At 42.3% G+C, this 22,271-nt stretch overlaps 1 protein-coding gene across 4 annotated transcripts in view; it reads left to right on the top strand.

The window, feature by feature from the left end:
* The first annotated feature begins 915 nt into the window (after nt 1-915).
* Nucleotides 916-22,271, top strand: part of MAP3K20 (mitogen-activated protein kinase kinase kinase 20) — a 90,409-nt gene continuing 69,053 nt past the window's right edge. For 2 of the 4 annotated variants that reach the window (XM_048308813.1, XM_048308811.1), the window contains exons 1-2: nt 916-1,058; nt 7,736-7,925. In XM_048308813.1, the coding sequence (XP_048164770.1) occupies nt 7,767-7,925 (159 nt within the window). In that variant the 5' untranslated portion in view covers nt 916-1,058; nt 7,736-7,766. Of the gene's footprint in view, nt 1,059-7,492; nt 7,514-7,735; nt 7,926-22,271 lie in introns of those variants that run through there. The other 2 variants (XM_048308814.1, XM_048308812.1) reach the window with 2 other exon arrangements.

The following is a 22,271-nucleotide window of genomic DNA, read 5'->3' as shown; positions in this document are numbered from 1 at the left end:
GTGTCCTGGGGGCCATCAGGCACAGCATCGCCAGCCAGGCTCTGCACTGGTGCGGCCTCACCTCGAGTACCGTGTGCAGTTTTGGGCACCACAATTATGAGAAAGATATAAAGCTCCTAGAGAGTGTCCAAAGGAGGCCAACAAAGGTGGTGAAGGGCCTTGAGCAGAAGCCATATGAGGAGCAGCTGAGGTCACTTGGTCTGTTCAGCCTCGAGGAGATCGAGGGGAGACCTCACTGCAGTTACAACTTCCTCATGTGGGGAAGCAGAGGGTCAGGCACTGATCTCATCTCTGTGGTGACCAGTGACAGGACCCGATGGAATAGCCTGAAGTTGTGTCAGGGAAGGTTTAGGTTGGATATTATTAAGAGGTTCTTCATGCAGTGTGGGGTTGGGGACTGGAACAGGCTCTCCAGGGAAGTGGTCACAGCACCAAGCGTGACAGAGTCCAACGAGTGTTCGGACACCACTGTCAGGTACATGGTGCGATTCTTGGGGATGTCCTGTACAAGGCCAGGGGTTGGACTTCATGGTTTTTGTGGGTCCCTTCCAACTTAGCATAGTCTGTGATTCTGCGATTCTGTGATTCTGAGAAGCTGATGCTCCATCCCGCTCGCCTCACGCCAGCCCCAGCACAGCGCTCAAGGTGTGGGTGCAGGGTGCGCAGCCCGTGAGGGGCTACGCGCCCGGTACCCCGCCGCCCGTGTCCCAGGGTGGGGGGAGCCGCTCTCGCCTCCGCCCGCCGCACCCGCAGCCCGAAGGGCCGCTCCGCGCCGGCACCGCCCGCCCTGCCCCGGCACCGCGCCCCCTACAGGTAGGGCACCGCGCCGCCCGCACCCCCGAGCCGGCGGCGGCCGCGCCTTTCCGCGGGGCCCGGCGCGGAGCGCGGGGTGGCGCCGCTGCGAGGCGGTGCGGGGGCGGCGGCGGCTTCGGCTCCCGGCACCAACCGGAAGCGCGGGGGACGGAGCGGGAGACGCGGTCGCGCCGGTTGTAGCCTCCCTCGGCGGCTCCGGGATCGGCGCCGCTCGGGTCCCGCCAGCCCGGAGTCCCTCGGGAAAGGTGAGGACGGCGAGGCGCCCCCGTGGAGGCAGCGGTGGGGGCGGCGGCGCGGTGGGTGCGCGTTTCGCTGGGCGGAGGGAGGCGGCGGGCAGCCGGCGGGGCCGGGCCGGGCCGGGCCGTGGGTGCGCTCTCCGGGTTTGACGTTCCCCGTGCTGAAGCAACTTCAGAAGCCCCGTGAAGGGAGGCGGCCGGCCGGGCACACGGCCTGACCTTGCGTCGCCTTGGTGCCGCCGCGCCGGCCAAACGCCCCCGTGGTCAGCGGCGCCCACGCGTGGCCGCGCAGTGGGACGGGGGTCGGGAGAGGAGCCGTGCCCCGCCGGGAGGACAGGGCAGGGCAGGGCAGAGCGGTGTCCGCCGAGCGACACCCGGGCGGGACGGCCCGGCGCGGGAAAGGTGCTGCCGCTGGCTGCCGCCCGTGAGGGCGGGCAGCGGGACCTGGGCAGCCGGACATGGGCAGCTGGCGGCCGGCTGGGGGCTGCTGCCCTCGGCCACCCCTGTGCTCCTTAGACTGTGTATCAAATGCAGCGCACCTGCTGCATTTTGCTGTTGTTTTGGGCATGAAATAGGTCGGGTTGGGATTTGAAGTGTGACTTTCATTCCCTCCGGCTTTTTCGTTTTGCTTTTTTTAAGTAAGCTGCCGTTCTTTGTTTTTGCTGTGTTTGCTTAAGTTAGCTCGTTTCCAGCAGTATGATCTTTTATTAAGCACGCGTATGTGAGCCATCTATTACCCCTGTATCCAGCATGCTCTGCTGGGAGTTTCAGCGACAGAGCCATCGGGAAAGCCATGGATCATTACTTTTTCTAAGTTCCAGAAGCAGAAATAATTTGAAAGCACCGGATTAACTGGGTCACTGCCTGAAAACATCATAGCTTTCCGCAGGAGGCATGCGGTTAGATGTTTTCAGGACTTTGTCCTGAAATTGTAAGTCCTCAGAAGCCTACTTATTTTATCTATCCATAATGTGCTTTGCATACCGGTGGCATTGTGTGAATAATGGTAGCCCTGGAGAGCCTGGCTGACTCTGAGGGGAAGACAGAAACACGGACAAAACTGAGGCCCAGGTCCTGCAGTCTGGCCCGTGCCAGGACAGAGCTGTGCTATGGGCCTGAGTGCCGGCTTAGCTGCCTTGTCGTTCATGCATGCTATTGTGTGTGTGTGTACCTGCTGGCAGGCATCACTTACAAGGTATAATGTCAGTGAAGTGAGCAATTTAGGGGTCTTCTGAGATAGTATGTTTTCTATTTAAAGTGAAGCCTTTAAAGCGTTCAGTCTCCGCCACTGACACAGCTTGGCTTAAAAATTATTCTTTTCCTGCAGTACTCAGACTGTTGAGGCAGAGTTGAGCCCTTTTTCTGTAGCGATGGTTATGTAAATTAAAATAAAGTTAGAAATGTCATTAATGAAAGTTATGCAGAATTCTTAGGTTCTGACAAAGGACAGGCTCAAATGTTGTTGCTTCTGTAACTAAGGTAGGCAGAGCCATGCCTCCAGTCTCACCATCTGCAGGACTGCTTCTCAGTCTGATTAAGAAAGTTTAGGAGTTGTAGGGGTTATTTGCTTTATTTTAACTCATTGGGAGATTAGAAGATTAGGATATATTTAATTTGGATTTGTGCTTGGAGTTTGTTTGCATCTTATCCAGTTTGTTTGCATCTTATCCATGAGCAGTTCCTGATGTGATTAAGGGGTTTTTTATTTATAAAAACTTCTTTCTGCACTATCTTTTGTAGCTCAGTGTCACTGCAACTCCTTTTCTGTTTTCTGTTTGGACAAGACAGTGGTTAACCATGTTTTGGTGTTTGAGGGTAGGTTTTTAATTGGACATTTTAATTTGTTTTTCTAATATATATATTTTTTAGCTCTGTATAAATATGCTGCTGAAAAAATCCAGGTCGGTATGCTCAAGGACTGTAGGCCATGTTGGACACAAAGGATGATTTGGGTCTAAAAATGGATGGTCAAAGATCCTGAAAGCAAATGGGCTGTTTTGCCAAATAAGGAAACTTGGCACATTCAGCTGTGTATTTTAAGATAGCACAAGTGTGGTGTGCTACTACTTTATTGGCAATATGTTGGCAGTGTGCCTTCCTGAAAGAAGCACTGAATCCTACTTTGTGGAACCACGCAGTAAAGTGAGGGGCAGGGAGTTGCATGGTTGTTCCCTGTAATAAATTACAAAGGGTGTTCCTGAAGTAATTGAATACTTGAGCAGCGTCAGGTGCACGTGCAAGATGAGAGATGCAATTTTTGGTTTCACAGCCACGCACTAAACAAATTATGAGTTGCAGTTACTGTGCAGTTTTTAAATTCTTTACTCCCTCCTGTCTCTAAGTCCCTCAAGTGGAAGCTCTCCATGCTCTGGGAGCAGTAGCTGAATGACAAATAGGAGGGACTTCTGTTTTGTACGTGGAATAAAGCAGAGTATTGGGCATGGAAGCACTTTGCCTAGGTTGCAGCCTGTTTGCAGGGAGCTGTGAGGTATAAGTGAATGTGTCAGGTTCTTCCAGTGTCGCTGTGCTAAGATGCAGGGCAGCCTGCAGCAGGGTTGGTCTGCAGCCTGCGTGCCTGGGGGTTCCCTCACCTTGGGGGGTCGAGGGGGAGCAGCAAACATGGGGACCTAAGCAGGGTCAGGACCCTCATGTGGTTTAATCCCCTAAAGTGCTGTAATCACAAAAAGCCAGTGATGGCAGATGGTTTCCTACACCTACATCATTAGTGTACTGAACTGAGCTTGTGATGACATAATGTGGTGACTTTGCCTGCTACAAAGTGACTCTGCATAGTAGAATCCTGACATGTTAAATACTGATGTTAAATAATAATTTCAAATGTTAAACACTGCCAAATGCAACTCAGATCTGTTACTTTTTGGTATGAAATGAACAGCTTCTAACAACATGCTCAAATATAAGTTACTATGAGGAAAAAAAGAGCCAGGAGAAGATGTAGATGTTGCTGCAAGATTACAAGCTCATGTTAACTATTAGAAATAAAACAGAAAAAGGAGCAAATTCATTTTCCCCCAGGAAGATCCCATAGGAATAACTGAAATAACCAGCAATGTAATTATTTCCTGAAATACCTGTCATTCACTGTTTCTAAATTGTCATGTTTTCATTTAATCGAGAACAAGCAACAAAGTCAGTCAGTGTAGTGTTTCCCTGCTACACAGTGATGGTACTTACACACCTGAAACTGTGTGAGTGGGCAAGGAGGGTGTAGGTGCCAAACCCTCTTTAGCTGTCTGCAGAGGAGTTGCCATAATGCCCCAGGCCTGGAGGCCCTCTTGCAGGGGGCTGCTCTCCTGACTGCAGAAGTGTAAGATGCAAAAAAATGCTGCACATTGTTGGAATGCTGTGCTTGTTTCAGATGCAAGTGGAAGACTATGGAGTTTAATGAAATATCTGATCTATTTTTTTTTTCTCTTAACCAGTGGTATAAACTCAGGTTGCTAAATATCTTTAAGACAGGATGACAAGTTAATAACTGTGTGTGGATTTGTCACTTGAAATTGTTAATCTAAACAGTTGTTTTCTCAAACATAACACAGAGATTGATCTGAGGATTAATTGAGGATTAACTGCCTTGAATCCAAAACATGGAGTAATGTTTAAACAGGTCTGTTGTTTCATCTCGGAGAAAACTAATGTAGGTTTTTAATTACAGATCTCTCAATAAAGAATGTCTCTTGTAAACCTCCTCTACTTTCTCTGGAAAAAAGCATCTGGAAGAACCTGATGCAAACCAATGAATCATTCTTTAAATAACATTAACTTATTGTATGCTGGTGCCCTATAGCATCTCTACAACTACCTGAAAGGAGGTTGTGGCCGGGCAGGGATCAGCCTCTTCTCCCTGACAGCCAGCGACAGGACAAGAGGACGTGGTCTTAAGCTTGGGAAGTTTAGGCTGGACATTAGGAAGAATTTATTCACAGAAAGGGTGATTAGACATTGGAATGGGCTGCCCAGGAGGTGTTTAAGGAAAGACTGGATGTGGCACTCAGTGCCATGGTCTAGTTGACATGGTAGTGTTCAGTCACAGGTTGGACTCAGTATCTCAAAGGTCTTGCCACCTGATTCATTGTGTGATCCTGTGATCTGCAGCTGGTTGATTATGTAGGTAAATTTGAAACTGGGAGGGTGTTTAAAGAATGAATGGTAGCTTCTGCAAATGCTTGTGTGCCAGACACTGCATTGCGAGTGCATGAAAATTTAGGTAAAATTTGAAGCAGTAAGGAGGACCCATCAGAAAAGTACTCATTTGTATTTGTCAAGTGTCTGGTGTGCATGTTACTCTGTGCTAGTGTAATTTTCAGAAATCAAATAATTTACTAATTTGAACAGTTGATTTGGTGGTTCTGGGTGAACAGTAATGTTCAATAATTTGACAGCTCTTCAGAACTACTGAATTCAGATAGTGAAGGCCAGAAATATTTCTTTCCTGGGATGTGTTTTTCTTTTCACTTGGTTTCTTCTGTGCAATGATCTGTTATCAGCTATTCCTGCTTTCCTGTTAAATTTATGGTCTAGTCGGTGCATATGCTTTTGCCTGTGAGTAACATCACTCTTCCAACTAATTCTATTATCAGTAAGGAAATTGTTCACTTAAGTGTGATTACCCATGTGCATAAATATGTGAAGGGCTTCGGCCTTGAATTGTGAGGTCTTTGGGTTGGGAAGGCAGCCTGTTTTATTTGTCTGTAAAGTGTCACATATGCTTGAGACACCATGTACACAGCATGAACTTGGAGTAACTGCTGGAGTAAATAAGGCAAATGAACTTCTGTTTCTGAAGATCTGCTAATTAAGCAGCACTGGCAAAGAGCAAAACATTAAACCATTCAATACTCTCTTGGTTTGTAGGATTGACCAATTTTCTTTCCTTTGAGCTTTTTCTAAAGAAAATGTGTGCAGGCCATGCAAAGGATGACTCTGGGATGGCAGGAAATTAACGACAGCAACAAGGTTAAAACAAGAACAGAAGGTCAGCAGGACAGTTCAGGCACTTGTCTTAGGGAAGGGGCTGCAGAGCACTAGAAGAAGGGACTTTATTTCACATCCTACTGGTAATCCCTGCTCTGACTTGCAGCTCTGGGGAGAGAGCATTCATGTTCCCGAGAGCTCTGCAGGCTGGCTGTCAATGAAAGGCTTGAAGTCTGCTCCTTCCTAAAGAGCCTCCTGTAAACATAGTAAAGTTGTCGTGCTCTGGTCAGCATTTGTCTTTATGGGTGGTCAAGAGAAATAAAATGAAGCAGGCAGTTTCAGAGAAGGCTGTATGTTATGTATAGAAAAGTGTTGATATCTTCACCTCTCATTTGGAGAATAGCTGCAACCAAATATTCCTGCCAGAAATATGCCAGAAATTCCTGGTCAAATGGTATCTCAAAGTTTTGATCAGATTAGCTGCACAATCAGGAGACCCAGGGGGCAAATAATGCCTTTGTTACAGAAGGGACTAGCATAAAGGGATTCTGGCAGTCAGCAGTACAAGGAGTTGCACAGGTGTGTTTTCCAGCTCTGGGCAACACATAATGTGTGTTTCATCTCAAAAAGACCTGTGGAACCTGAGGTTCCCAGAAGGCATTGTATGTTTTGTTAGTGTAATTTACCAGTGAAATTGGACGTGTAGTTTTCACCATCAGCCCAAAATCTCTGGTTCTTTTCTGGCTTGTTTTATTAAAACCCATCTATCATTTTATGCTGATAAATTTACTCATTAATTGCAAGTATAGTAACTTTTGCTGGTAATTAAAACTACTTTGTCTAGACTGGTACATCTGAACTGAACCCATGGCAGACTTGCAGATGGCTCTGGAGGATGCTGTGTCTTGCAGTCCCATTAAAGACCTTAGCTTTCTGATCTTACATCATTAAAAAAAGAAACCTAAAATTAGTCATTGTTCATGCATTTAGGTGATAATGTTTCTTGAAATTCGCTACAGCCATAAGCTTTATCACCATGAAATCTCAGGGAAGGACATTCTGTTCCCCTGTCAGCAGACTTGGGATCGTCTCTTGAAACTGCCAACACCAGTCTTGGCACAGGCTGCAGAATTTCACATATTGTAACCCAGATGAATTACCCTGTACTTGTGCTTTGTTACAACGTGCAAACAGAACTGAGTCACTCAGGAAGGGAGATTTACCATGGCCAGGTTTTTCCACGTCCTTGCACGAAGTGCTCCAGCCTCGCCCGGAGCACTGTTAGGGCGCGTGGTGTGTGCCAAGGTGCCGCTGCTTGCCGGCCACCGCTGCTGCCCGGGCGGGTGGCGTGTGCCTCGTGTGGGCCATGGCAGTGTGAGGACGGCGTGCCTGGCGTGCCTGAGCGGGCAGGCAGCCCGGAGCCGAGAGCACGCTTCCTCCCTGTCCACAGGGACGGAGCGACGTGCCTGCCTTTTGCAGAGCTGCTTCCAGGGTGTTCGGGAAACGTCGGGATTACTCTGAGGAATACTGTTAGTTGTTTCTGTCCAACAGCTCCTCCTCATAGCTTGTGCAAATTATCCAAACTTTTGCACAGCCTGTTGGAATGCAAGTTCCCAGGCACTTTTCCTCTTGTGGCTTGTGGATTTTACTGTAGTGTGCTTTTAATTCTGATTTTTGGGTGACTGAGCATGGGTAAGAAAGTCCATAAATCCTTGGAGCATGTGCATTAATAAAAGCTTTTCTCTTTACAGGTTTTGCTGTGGTATATTTTGTCATTATGAGATGTCGTCTACCAGTGCTTCATTTGTGCAAATTAAATTTGATGACTTGCAGTTTTTTGAGAACTGCGGTGGAGGGAGTTTTGGGAGTGTCTACCGAGCCCGATGGATTTCTCAGGACAAGGAAGTGGCAGTAAAGAAGCTGCTCAAAATAGAAAAAGAGGTAAAAGTTTACTTTTCCTTCACTTTGTCTGCTGTGGTAACAAGAACAAAACTTCTTTTCTAGTGTTTTCCATCCTCTAGGTAATGCAGGCAAACTACCTTGGGATTTTTGTTGGTTTAATTACAAAACTCCATAAGTGATGATGTTACAGTAAAGACATAATGAGTGGTCCAAGCCGAGGGGGCTGATTTAAAGCATTATTGTTTTACTGTTCACTGTTCTCTCCCACTTTTCTTGTTTTGCAACTCTCCTCTGCCTGGCCCTGAGGAGGAAGAGTGCTGGCTGCACCTGTGGAGCTACTAATTTCCCTTTGATACCACCAGCATGTTGCTAGATAGGAAGTTCACTGTCATTACTTGGTACCATTTTCTCCTCTTGATGTCTGCTCTGTGGTTCACATCTGTATGTTCACTAGAGGCTTAGAGTTGTCTCTTCCCTGCCTGCTGAAGATTTTGATCTAGGGCTCCACTAGCTCCTAGTTAGTCACAGCCACATAGTCATAGCTTGGTCTTGCAATGAGGTAGTTTTAACCCTAACTGTTCTACCAGTCACCTTCCTTTGGGGCGTCTTGTGACCTGGAAAGGCAGACAGGTCCTTGGCAATCCTGAGGGAAAAGGCAGAATTAGCTTAGTGCACCTTTACCAGCTAAGGTTGGTTTGTTGTTCGTTTTTTTTTTTTTAGAGCTTTTTAAATTTCCTAGAAGTCCTTTAGACCCCTCAGCTTTGTACAGTTTCAGCAGAGACATGGTGTATGTGGTCCTCACAGCGCTCCAGTCTGCCTGCTGGTCAGCACCACAGATGGAGCAGTGAACACGCACCAGTGTAGTGATGGACAGCACAGTCACTGGACTGCTGTTCCATCAGAACTATATCTAACTTGTATACAATATCCTCAGACTATTTTAGGAAGACGGTTACAAGCTGGAGGACAGAGGAGCAGCGCTAGGCATAGTAGACTTAGTAAATAAGCAGACACCAAAGTTCATCTACCTCTGCAGCAGCCGAGCTGCCATGATTGTGTCATGCTTAGTGATGTGATAAGCATGTTTTATCATGATTAAGCATGTTGCTGTCTAAAATAATGTAAAAGGATCTCAAGGTTTTTCTAGGACAGTGGAAGATTTATACATTCTGTCCAATGTCAGTTTGTGCTGTTCTCTTTATTTCTACTATTTGTTAGTATCAAGATACATGAGAAGTAAAATTTGTGCTATGCAGTATCAGTAATGCTCTCCTTAAAAATCATCTGGCTGGCAGATCTCAGTCAGGGTCAGTGAAATACCTTTATTGAACATGTGTGTTTCTGAAGAAGTTACACCTGTATCTGTGCTAGACCTGTTGATATGTACTTAAAGCATTTTTTGAAAGTAAATTTAAAAACAATATTAATACATCTTGTGATGACATAAAACTTAATGGAATGGGAAAGGATGGAGAAATGACAATCCTTTGTATTACTTGACACGGTTGGACCATTCAACAGAAATCCATTTTTTTAAGACAGCACAACACAAAGTTCAGTTTGGAGTATCAAGGTACACAGGTTGTACAGTAGGAAAAGGAAACCATATGCCAGAAAGTTCATTATAATTGAAGGGTTTATTTAGGGATTAATGAAGGCTTGCAACTCAGTAAGAGCTCATATAATGGTGCTGTTAGGCAAATTAGGTTAATTGTTTTGCATATGCAAATCAGGGTCAAATAATTTGTAAGAACCAGGCGTGCTTTGTCTTGGTAAGTAGCACTGGGAAAATTGTTGTTAGGCATATGTGGTTTTGCTGTGTTTAAAAGAGCGTAAATGAATTGGAAGGGGAGCCCAAGGGAATCTGCAAAACACAGAATGGAACGTTAGTGAGGGTGGGGGTGTCAAGAGGGGGTGATGAATAGCATCGGTCAGGATGAGTTGACAGAAGTGGAGCAAGTGCCTTCCATCACAAATTTGTTTATTTTTCCTCAGACTAGTTATGATTTGCAGCTTAAACTAAACAAGACAGGTTATGGGAGCAGCTTGGTATGGGCACTTTCTCTTGAAAGTTTTCTGGGAAGGCAGCAGAGAGGCAAGAGGTGATGCCTTAAATAAGTCTAACAAGCTTTGGCAGAACTTTTCTGTCAACAACCTTAAAAAATTAAAAAGTAAGAGCTTATATAGAAAAATTGCATTTTCATATGGAAAAAACAATGGGCTCGTTTAATCTCTTGCAAAAAGTTATTGCAAGAAGTAGTGCTTGGAATTTGTAGCCATAAAAATTAGAATGGAAAAAAAAGCACAGATTATCAGGAGTGAGGATGAGTAACACTTGGCACACACTACAAATGGAAGGAGTGAACATGAAGGATTCTTTTCATCTCTTGGTCTTCTTACTGAGATATCTTTTTAGACAATTGTTTTTGTCAAGTTGTTGAGCTCAACACAGGAGCATCTTGCTGAAGTAGAGTGGCCTGTGCTGTACCAGAGGCCAACCTTGGTGGCCAGAAGGTCTTCTGACCCTAACGGCTGTCACATGTTTACACATGTAGCATCTTCATCTGTAGTGGTGACAATAATGAATGTCTGTGTCTGAACTGCGCTGAAAGTCATGGTGAGTTAATGACTCTTCTGATATCAATACAAAAATAACTTGCTGTAACTCTTGTGTATCTGTGTTTAGTAGATACTTGGATGCATTTAGTCCAGAAAACAAATTATTCTGTGCATTTGGACAATGCTGTCAGGCACTCTTGGGGATGGTCCTGTGCAGGCCTGAGAGCTGGATTCAGTCATCCTTGTGGGTCCCTTCCAGCTCGGTATATTCTGTGATTCTACTCTTTCTAGTTTATTTGGAAGGAAGTGTCCTTTTATCTCCATGACTGCTTGTCTTGTATTTCTGTTAACTGCTGCCAATAATCCATAACAACTGATTAGAGGGAAAACATAGGAGAGTTGTGAAAAACTTGCTCAGAGGCATTTCATGCTAGCCAAGTGCAAGGGCACAAGCCAAGTCAATAGAGCTGTGGTATCATTCTGCAAATATGTTGTATTTGTGTGTCATTTTATTAAACAAGCAAATCACAACCATCAAAGATGTTGAAGGTTTTGTATTAGCCAGGGGGCTAACAAGTTCTAACATGTGAAACAAAGCAATTTTTGTTCCAGCATAGCATACTAGAATATGTGCTTAGAAAAACTTGCAAATACTTGTAAGAGTGTTACTCAGACAGATTGCTTTGAAAGTCTTTGAAAACTGAGAAATACCTCTGCAAGGCATTAACTTTTTAGAGCAGACAGTACAACACAGCTTTATGGGAAGAGATGTGTGTTTATGTGAAAAAATACACATAAATAGGTCTGCTCGGAAAAATACATATATGCTGCAATGCCTTGATTAGAGTATCAGATGTGAAACTGGGCAAGACTTGTGCTGATTAAGTAAAACATAGGAATGTGGCCCGACTGATTAAATAGCAAAACAAAAACAAGCGAACAGCAGCAAAAGCAAAGCAAAACAAGAAGCAAAACAAAAATTAGGTTGCCATTTTACTATCTAGTACAAGCACTATAGTAGTTTTAGATTTAAAGTAGGAAACAGGAGCTCCTAGTGAATTGTTTCATGGAAAATCAAACTGTCAGCATGATGTTTATGATGCATGTGGCAGAGTCGGAATGCCTCCTGTAGCAGGATCTGTCCTTGTTCCCTAAGTGATAATTGTGTCCACTCATTGAAGAAAATTACACATCTACTACTCTGGAAGTTATTTAGTATTTTTTGAGAGATTTATACGAATTATTGGATAAACCCGTAATTTGGCTCCCACTGAAATGAATGAGAGAGACTGGGGCCAGGGGCCTTATTCTGAAAATTGCTAGCAGTTCTTTTGACTCCATTATCTTGAGCAGATAACTGCTGGAGTGAAGTGTTACAAATGTTGTTTTATGCCTTGCCATGTTAGCTTTTCACTGAAGAGCACTCACCTCCTTTGATTGCCCATCTCTGAAGTTCACCTGTTATTTGTCATTGCTTTTGAGGGCTGTGCTTTTGGTGGCAGTTTGTTGGCAACTGGAATGTGGAGCATGGTTTTTCACCAGGAGGTTTATTACTGGTGGAATTTCACCTGAAATTTGAATTTGATTTTAATATCACAGGTCTTTGAAAGTACTCCATGGTCCATAAGCTGTCTCCATGCTATTGATGGGCAGCAGTATTGCTTCAGCCATTGCAACCAGCGTACTTGGGCACAAGATCACTTGATTTCGTTCAGTACATATGTTCCCAGACTCCTTCAAAATGCTGGCAGCGGTCTGTGCAAACTGCAGGAGAGATGGAAAAAAACCCAGTAAAATGTAATTGTGATCTTATTGGAAATGCTTAAATATTTCTGGTGAACTAACAGAACTAACTTGTGGATAGAAACAGTTAAATCGAGCAGAATTAACTATGCATGCTTTGTTCAGTCATGTCTGTAATGCATTTGAGTTTTATGAGACTCAAAAATAAAAACATGTTTTCTCTAGTTTTGATGCTGTATTGCCTGGAGTCTGACTACCATGGAAGTTAATTTTATATTGTCAGGGTTTCTTGTATGTAATATGTGTGTTGTATGCTTTAGGGGATATTTTAATGCTTCATAAAATTTTTCATATGGCATATAATGCAGCTTGTTCACTTTTTTGATTTTTATGATCCACTTCTGGAAAGGACCGTCCAGAAGACATAGATTGTGCTTGTACCTTCTGAAGGGGATGAGTTAAGTATAATCATATGCATGTCACTGGAGTTACCTCATTCATGTTTGTAGTGCTAAAAGAGAGCATGTGATAATTTTAATGTGGGTCATGAGAATAAGGACTGGCAATGATTTTCCAGAGTAACAAGAGAAAAACAACAGATTAAAATAAAGCAAAACAAAACAAACTGGAATTGATACTTTAGTCCTGACAGGACTAAAAATAGTAGATGTTCTTTTTCTTTGTAGTTTGTAGCTGCTATGCTTGCTCTGGTGCCAGCCTTGAATGACTTTCTACACTGGGTCCTGGCTGTAATGAAGGGCAATTTTGATGCTCTATTATTATTTTACTAGCTCTTTCTAGGAGCTCCTACTCCCTTACCTCTTTCAGGTCTGAGTCAGCAAGTATTCAGAGGGATGAACAGTGAGAGAGGGCTTAGAGTGTGTGCTGTATGAAGTTATGCAGGGTGTAGTAGTCAAACATATGAACTTTCCAGGGATTATCTGCACCAATATTGAAAAATTACGAAGTTCATAGTAAGTGATCTCATGGGAATGCTTCCAGCTCCATATTAATTCAAAGAAATACAGAATCATACAATCAACTAGATTGGATGAGGCCTTTAAGATCATCAAGTCCAACCTATGACCTAACACCAGCTTGGCAACTAGACCATGGCATCGAGTGCCACATCCAGTCTTTCCTTAAATACCTCCAGGGATGGTAAAAGGAGATAAAGGACATAAAGGACATAAAACTATATTTATTATACCAGAGGAGTGTTTTAAAATGTCTTAGTTTCTGTTTTATAGAGTGGTTATTTTTCAAAGTTTTCTGTTTGGTTTTTGTAATATCTTTTGGTAAAGGAATTGGCTTAGAACACATCTCTTGGTGCTGACTAGGGTATTCCCAAAAGGTATCAAGAGGATACTTAGAACCTTTATAGACTGGAAGTTGTCAAAATTGCTTCAGATGCTCCAGCTGTTATGTATTATGTGTCTTGCAGAATAAATAATTTTGGATAGGACAGACTTCTGCAATGAATCTGACTGATTCTGTATTTGCCCTATTCTTGGCTTTCATTCAAGGGGTAATTTTCTGGAGGACTTTATTTTGTAAATGAATGTCATATTTCCAGGAGTCAAGTAAATGAGATTTTCTTAGTGGATGCTTTGGATAAGACTGTGTTGTGTCATGGCGTATGTGTTGCAACCAAAATATTATCAAAACCCCTTATTTGGGAGACACCAGTATAATGATGTAGCATTGACAGAATACAGTTATTCTTGCGAAGAACATGCTTTAGTTTCATTTTGTCTGTTTTAAGAAACTTCTTTCCTGTGTCTCTCCCTCCTAAACCAATCTTGGAAACATAGCAATCCAGACATAGAAAAGTATTTGTTTGTATTTTGCTACATTTTATTGTAGTGGATTTTTTTACTTGTGTATTAAAACGTATTTATACCAAGTTTTTCATTAGAAGCCTAACATCTGTGAGAGTTGCCTCATATAAATAATGAATATTTGTAGTACAAGTTGTGTGGCTTACTGATTTTTTTGACCAACTTAATTTGAGATTCGTACTTACACCAGCTTGTATATGCATGTTTTTTTAAATCAAGCCAACTTTGGGGTTAATTTGATACAGACATCAGCTTCAGTGAAACTGGCGTGTCAGAGCCCACACTGGCAGTCTGTTGCTTCAAAAGTTTTTTGAATCAGTTGAGACATAGTAACTGTCAGTGGTCTAAACCACTAGATTTTGTACTAAAATTATAAAGGGTTACGTACACATGTCCTTTTGACTGATGGCCAGTGTTGAACAGTTGCTACATAAGCAGATTTGATAAACAGGAAAATTAATAAGCTAAGATGCACCAGATATGTCTGTTCCTTTCTTTCACTTGTCCTTCGAATTGCCTTAAACTTTGTAAGTGAGAAGTGAAATTACCTTGCATGTGCTGCTTATTAGGAATATAGGTACAGCTTCCTTAGCTTGGTTGAGTCACAGGAACTTACTGTGTGCCTGATCCCTGGGTTAGGAATATCTTTGTGAGGTTTGGACCCTTTTATCTCAGTTATCTTTAATTTCAGTGGTTTGTTTTCTTTTTATTCAGAAGGTGCAACATCTGCAGGTGAACGAGTTTTTGTGCTGGTTTCCTATAAATTATGAATAACTGTTGTTTAGAATAGGGACAAAATCTGTCTCTGATTGTTTAGAAAACACTCTTTCTTATCCTTTTTGCTATCCACAACATGCAGTCTGTTAGGATATTGTTAAATGTTCTTTACTTTCATAATTAGTTTAACTCCACTGTATATTGTCTTAAAAATTATTCTGTCATTCTGCTGTAAGTTTTTGTTTGACAGTGGGCTGCTCATGTTTCCAGTAGATAGTTAGCTGCAATTAAGGGCATTTTTCCTAGGGTAGGGGTTTTTTTGTTTGTTTCTTTATTTTGGGGTTTTTTTGTGGATTTTTTTTGGCCTGTTTTTTTCTTTTAATTTTATTTTTAATTTTTCTCTAGATACGTTTCTTCTATTTCAGTCTTCTTTTTGCATGGAATCAGTTGTTATTTATAATTTGGAGGAGAGGTTGTGTTGCTTATTTCATTATGCCAGCAACCCTTGACATCAAATGGCAGCTCTTTTGTTTCCCCTCCCACGACATTTTCTGACCCTGAGCTTCTGTTGAAGTGATCAACTGCACAATGGTATTTTTGGATGTTTAAGCGGTCCTGAAGCTTTGCTGTAGAAATCTGATGGATACAGAAGAAATCCTTTTTTCTCAAAGTGCTGTTTTAGGCTGTTGCAGGCTCAGGCAATTGAGGATTGGTTCAAGTTACACTTATGTAGACATTTATTTAACTATATGGTTTTCTTAAAACAAGGTTACAAAACAAGTAGAAAATCACAATGATAGGTGAGTGGTAACTTGAGAGATGATAAGTGATTGCATGTTTGAGTCTTACATGTTTTGAGGGACAGCTGACGATTTAAGTGTCTGTGACCAACATGAAAATTTGTTGGCATTGCAATTCCTGGGGATACTAATTAAATAACGTGCACTCACTGCAGCATACAGAGTGACAAATTGTTTCTGATGGTTCCAGAGTAGCTTTTGAAGTGTGTGGAAGTATTGTTTGAATCTGACACAGTTTCTGGGTTGCTGCATGCCTGTGTGATGGTTCAGATGCAGTCAGAGACCTGTGCTGGAGTTGATGTGTTCTGAGTCTGGGACCATTAATGTCCTGAAGGTTGTTTTCCACAGGAGTATTCAAAGCTGAGCATGGGGGCCACAATCTTTGGTTGGGTCACCAAACTACCTGCGACACACATGGTAGCAATAGAATTCTAAACAATGTGTTTGGTGCTTTTAAGAGGGCAGTAAAATGCTCTGTAGAACTAGATAGGCCCTAGTTTACTTCCTTTTTTGTTTTTAGTCCTTAATTTTAAACTGGCTGCATGCGAGTTTTGTAAGGTTCTGGGGCACAAGATTTCACTGAAAACAAAGTTGAAGAAAAAAAAATATTGTAACTTGAATGAAAGCATCAAAATCAGTCTTTTTAATTGCAGTAACACAACTAAGACTGTAGAAGTTATTTCATATTTACCTACTGCTACTTACTAAGGTGCTGATAGAGAAAGTTTCCTTTTTAAGAGGACAATATAAACAGTCACAGGGAAACATTCAGATGTGTTTATGTTAGCTGGAGGCTGCAGAGGAGCCCAGAGAACAGCTTCAACATTAACTCTTCCTCTTATACTCAGTTAATTGTGTTAACACACCAGAGACTTGAGGCCAGTAAAGGCAAACATAGAGCTACTCTTCTGATCCAGCTGCCTCCAAACTACCCTATTTCTCTTTTTAAATGTTTCATCTGTTACAGTTCAGCTACTGGGGAAGAATCCTTTTTGCAAATATGTGTTTGTTTATTAGACTAATGTTTAGGGAATCTGCATTATGCATAATTTCTATTTAAGAAAGTTAGCTCCACAGGGAAACTGGGTGTCTTGCACGCAGGAGGGGCCCCCTATGGCTGCACCTCCTTGGCAAAATAGGGCCTGGCCCTTGGATGTAATTGAAGGGGAACAGTGGAACACCTTCCCACTTCTCTTCCGCCTCTGGTTGCTTATTTATTTTACTGCAAAACTTCTGAAAATTGAGGTTCCTTGTGGCTAAATGGTGGAGGTAAGGGAGAAAAAAATGGTCATGATATACACAACTGACCAAATAGCTGTGGGTTTTGTGTATTGGGCACCTGATTTTCCAATAGCCACATCAAAAGTAAGCATGGTTTGTAAAATCTCTTGAGCTGTTGTAGGAGAAGTGATGAAGCTCTTGACACCAGAATATGAGATGCAGTTGCTTGTACCAAGTTGCTCTTGGAAGATGGGAAAACCAAAAGACAGGCATGCAGGCTGGACGGGTGGCAGCCTTTGAGTGAAAGCTGAGGCACTCTGCAAATTATTATCTGGCAGGGGCAGCATAGGAGAGATGAGTAGGTCGTTCTGGAATCTTGTTAAAATCAACTAGTTGCTGCACCCTCAAGCGAATGAGTGACATTTTCCAAGAGGTTATCTTTTTCTCTTACTGGGAAGAGTTGTAGAGCTGAGAAAGTGTAGTGCATGCCTATGCGAGGTTAGAGTGGGGGAAAAGCACAGAAATCACTTCTTGTCTAATCTTGTAACAACTTTAATTTTAGTTATGTTAGATGCATTTGAGGCAAACCTTTCAGAAATGAAGGCTTATAAGCAGTGATTGGTGTGTTTCCGTTTTTGAGAACTGTGCACCTCTAGTCTCCTACACCAAGGAAAAGGCTTTTTGTCTTGTGGTGTCTCTCTATGCTGAGGGTGCTGTATGTGATGTAAGTATGTAGCAACACATGGCTACAATTTGGAGCTGTTGAATTCCTCTTTCTTTTGGATGTTGCCTTGCTATTATCCCTGTAAGAGTTTGTGAGAGCCCTAAAGACAAATGCAGGATCCAGACCCCACTCAAAAGGACCACACATTTTGGAGTTCTGCTCTTAACTTTTGGGTTCTCGGCTGTTTATGTATTTGTACCGGAGTCTTTATTGTAAAGTCATATAATGCTATAATTCTGGAAGGAGTCCTGCAGTTTTTCACTGGCTGGGAATAAAGCTCAGTCCTCCTAGGATCAACAAGCGTTCTGTTTTTACTTAATAAATTTGAAACCTGCAGTAAGAAATCTCCTGCCTTTTCACTAGTAGGATTCTGTGCTATACTGTGAGAAACGGGGTATTCGCTGCCTGTTGCAGCTGTTAGTGAGATGAATGTGAAGTAGCAGCACTAACAGGGTGCCTGACTCAAGAAATTCAGGGCGGTGACACTTGATTCTGTAGCAACATTGGCATCAGCTGTTAGCTCTGGTGACATGGTCGTTGCCTTGAAACTGTGACCCGAGTCCCCTTTTTGAGAAACGAAGAACCTGCAAACCCTTTTCAAAGACAAGGGCAGCTGCTTTGTTTGTCTTTTAAAAATCTGTATTTCTGCCTTTTTGCTTGGTCAATGTTTGGAACCATTGAAAAAGTAAATGTGACATGGGGACTGAGATCCTGCAGCTAGAGTTCCTTTATGATTACATATTCAACCACAACCTCACAAAGGAAAATGAGAGTCCCTTTTCCTTTATGTACCATATTTCAGTTTTCCCTTAGGTTTAAATTGGCGTTTTGGACTATATTCTCTCGAGCCACTGAAGAGCTTATCAGAAAAGGAAGGAAACAGAGGGAGGGAAAGAAAGATAGATTTCCAAATGACAAGCGTTTGAATAGTCGAAGTTCAATCCCTAAAACAAAAAGTGGAATCTTTTTTTTTCTAAATAATGTGCTTTACAGTCTCACCTCTCATCTTGAGAAACATAAAAGAGCAAGTAAAAGAGATGACCCAAATCACAGAGTCCTTTGAAAGAAGAAATTCAGCTGTTTTGAACACTTACAATCAAAGGAAGTGGTTTCCCTAATTACATGAACTATGTGAAAGCTCTCAGAATAGCTCTTCCACCCCAGGATTCCTTGCACTTTAGAAGTTTGCATAAAAGCTCACATGGAGAATCAGATGCAAAGTGTTTGATTCAAATTTTATTAGGCAGAAGTGAGCATACATTCCTCTCTCTGGGTTTGACAGCTGCTTGGGTTTGGACCACAAGCCTGGGTTTGATGGATTTCAGTCCTGTACTTAAATCTTTCACTCTTCAGGTTCTCTGGTGAGACACCCCTATCGAGAAAAGTAGAATTGAAAAAAATGGAGAAAGGATAGAGGGATCTCTTTGTGAGCTTTCAGTTGAGGATTCTTCACCCTGATTAGGCTGTTCATTGTTGTGAAAACCCCTCCTTGTACGCAGCTTTTATGAGGAATTTTGCTTCCTCACATTTTCAAGAAACTGTGTATCTTAAAAGATATATTTGGAAGAATTCGGATCTGAATTGTACAACTTTAGTATTATTCTAGCACCACCATTTACTTCAATCCATCAAAATCCTGAATTCAGTAAAGACTTTGAACAAAAAAGCAGTATTTTCAAAAGGCTATTACACCTTGTGGTTTCTTTTTGTGCATACACAATAATAAAGGTATGTTAGTCTAAACTAAACAGTGAGGACATCTGAAAAGATGCAGGACACTTCTAAAGGCTTAAGATCTATGGTGCTGTCCCTGAGGATACAATATGGACTAATTAATGGTTTAAATATTTAAAAATAATATTTGCAAGGCTTGCAGTAATATGCAAGACCATCACACTTGCTCTGCACAACAGTGACCTCAAAATGGTCCCATCCTCCCCTCAGAGCTAAGTACAGTAATTATATCTAGATTTGATAAGGACAGAGATAATTGATAAAATTGACCTTGAGGAGAGATCTTAAAACTTTTCAAAGTGCAACAATTCAAACTCAAGAAGGAAAAAAGGCAGAAGGGTTGTGACAACCTTCTGCATATATGAAATCAGCTAAACCCTCTTTATAGTAACACTGTATGCTAATCACAAGATACCATTAACTCCTCTTGAAGAAGAAGGAGAAATGTTTCTCTAGGTCCTTTTTTTCCTACCAATACTGGGGTTTTTTCCCCTCCCTGCCTTCCCAGGCAGAAGGAAGGACTTTATCTGGAGTAAGGGAACTGTCTCCTAGAAGTAAATACCCTCAGCAGGCCAGTGGTGTTGCAAGTAAAGTGTGCAGCACAGTAGCAGCAGGTGTAGAAAGGGAAGGGAAATGTCGCACAGCCATACAGCTGTGACAGGGCAGAGAAGAGTTCTTGCTGTGTCTTCTAGAGAGTTGTGTCTCAGGCAGCAAAGCTTTGCTAGAGGATGATTTTGCTTGGTTGAAGGAGAATGCTTAAAGTCATTCCAAACTTGCTTGACCTGAAGGTGCATGGAAAATTACATTTGCTTGTGTCTGATCGTTGATAGGAGTCAATTTCTTAGGCAAGGGCTTGGGTACGTCTGGCATTGGAAAATGGGAAGCTGTGGTATATATGATGCTGTTATTCTTCTATGCCAAAGGACCTGTTGTGGATTTGAATGTACTCTGTGCCACCAAACATCATGGAGCTCCTGGGCCCTGGATCCAGCTTGTGAGCTCAGTTCATTGTACTGAACTTTGCTAATCTAATCCTTGTCGTGCTTGGAGCATAAATCAAACAGCTAGTAGTTATGCAAAGGCTACGGGCATTGCTAGAATAGGAAGAGATGCAAATTCTCTCTGCTGCACTCAGATTCAGGTTAGAATTGTCATTAGCTGCAGCATGATGCCTTCTCTTCAGCTTTTTCAGTACAGTCCAGGAGAGAGAGGTTTTGTTGGACTCTGCACGTGACCCTGGTCCTGAAAGTTCCTGTGGTCCCAAGTATATGGAGTTCCTACTTCCTCTCTGCTGTTTCATTTATTGCAGGTTCTCAGGGAGCACAGTGCAGGGCAATGGGGTCAGTAGTGCATGTCAGTTGTTTTGTAACCACAAAATAGATGATCTTCATTTTTGTAACTGGTCTTTTAAATGTTATTCATTCCCCATTAGGTATATTGAGCTACCATAAAGGCAGCATGAAGAATCCCAAGAAAAAATAAACACTGGGTCCATGTTTATTAAAATAAAAGCTCAAAATTTCAGGAGTGTCATCTAGTTTTATTTTTTTGGTCATTGCTGCACAGCAGGAGTAGCATTTGAACCAAATTTCTAAGTAAAATACAATTTTCAGTCTTAGACGAAGAAGAGTGGCTTTTCTGAAAAGCAGGTAGACTTCACCATGATTCATGCTGGATTATTTGGACAGTTTCACATAAAATCATGATGTGTGTCATTCAGATAATGGTGTCAACTTGTTTTCCTGAAAACCTCAGATTCGTGAGGTTGTGCTTTGGGGTAGGTAAATGTCACAGAAAAATGCCTCTCATCCGTGGATGATTCTCATTTGGTTCAGCAGAGTGCCAGCATCTGTAGTTGGCAAGTACTTTCTCTCCTTCCTTTTTATGCCTGCTGGTCACAGCTGTAAGTTCTGTTTTGAAAGCTTCTTTGAGTTAGGTGGACTCCGGGTAGGGAGCGATTCATACCTTTTCTGCAGGGGCAGCTCATTTTTGAGTGATAGCTGGGAAGAACTTTGTGCAGAGCTCTAGCAGCCCATGTGCAAAACAAAACCTTATGGTTTGCTGTTAACATGTAACAGGTAACACGTCTTGTGAAGTGTTTGTTTCATTATGGTGGGCTCAGCCTGCCTGGTTGAGGAACATTTTCTGGAATTATAACATTCACTAGGATTCCAATTAGAGGGATCCCATCAAGTGTTGTCCCTGTCATTAGCTATAGCAGGTTTGATTTATCCATTCTAAGACAGCCTGTAAGTGAGTGTTCATCAAGAACATGATGGGTTTTTTTTACCTGTGGTTAAATTACAGTTTTCATGATCAAGATGGAAAAATACTTCATTGTAAGGATCATAACTGCTTTAGAGGAGTGGATCAGGATGCAGAAGTACAGCTGTTGCTGTCTCTGTTGGGGTCTGTGCTAATTGTTCAGCAAAAGCCATTGTATAATGAGATTTGACTTGTTCTGGGTTGTCTTATCCAGATTCCTTACAAATACTCTGCAGACCTCAGAAAAATCACTGCTCTAGTTGTGTATGTATGGCCAGGGCTCCTTGAGAGGGGATTCGTTTTGCCCATCACTTTCATACCAAAATGCCTTTTCAACAAGGTGCCATGAAACTTACAGTGAATTTGATATCAGAAATAATTTCCTTGGATATTTTTCCATTTGTTGAGTCTGGAATGATCCCTGTGTTGCATATTAGCCATGATATTTTCTCACCTGCAGAGTGTGCCAGGAATCAGAAAGTTTCAAGTTTCGTTATTCGGTTGTGTTTTAGGAATGTTGAGGGTTTTGTCGCTGTTCTTCATAGTCAAAGCCGGTTTGTGTTCAAAATGATTGTGAGTAACTTGGAAAATTTCCCAGCACTGAAAAGAGAAATGATGATTGCTGAAAATAAACAGCTCTATGGGAGCTCAGGTATTTCAGCCCTGCCGTTTAGTCCACTCATCTATTGTTTCTACTCAATTGCTGGTGTTGCTTTGCAGCTGGAGGCAGTTTAGTACTCCAAATCTGCCTGAATTAAAAATTACAAATATTGCAGGACAT

Source organism: Corvus hawaiiensis, chromosome 7 (genome assembly GCF_020740725.1).
Source record: "Corvus hawaiiensis isolate bCorHaw1 chromosome 7, bCorHaw1.pri.cur, whole genome shotgun sequence".
Taxonomy (NCBI): Eukaryota; Metazoa; Chordata; class Aves; order Passeriformes; family Corvidae; genus Corvus; species Corvus hawaiiensis.
The sequence above is the reverse complement of the archived record's forward strand: the minus strand, read 5'-3'. Positions and strand labels throughout refer to the sequence as shown.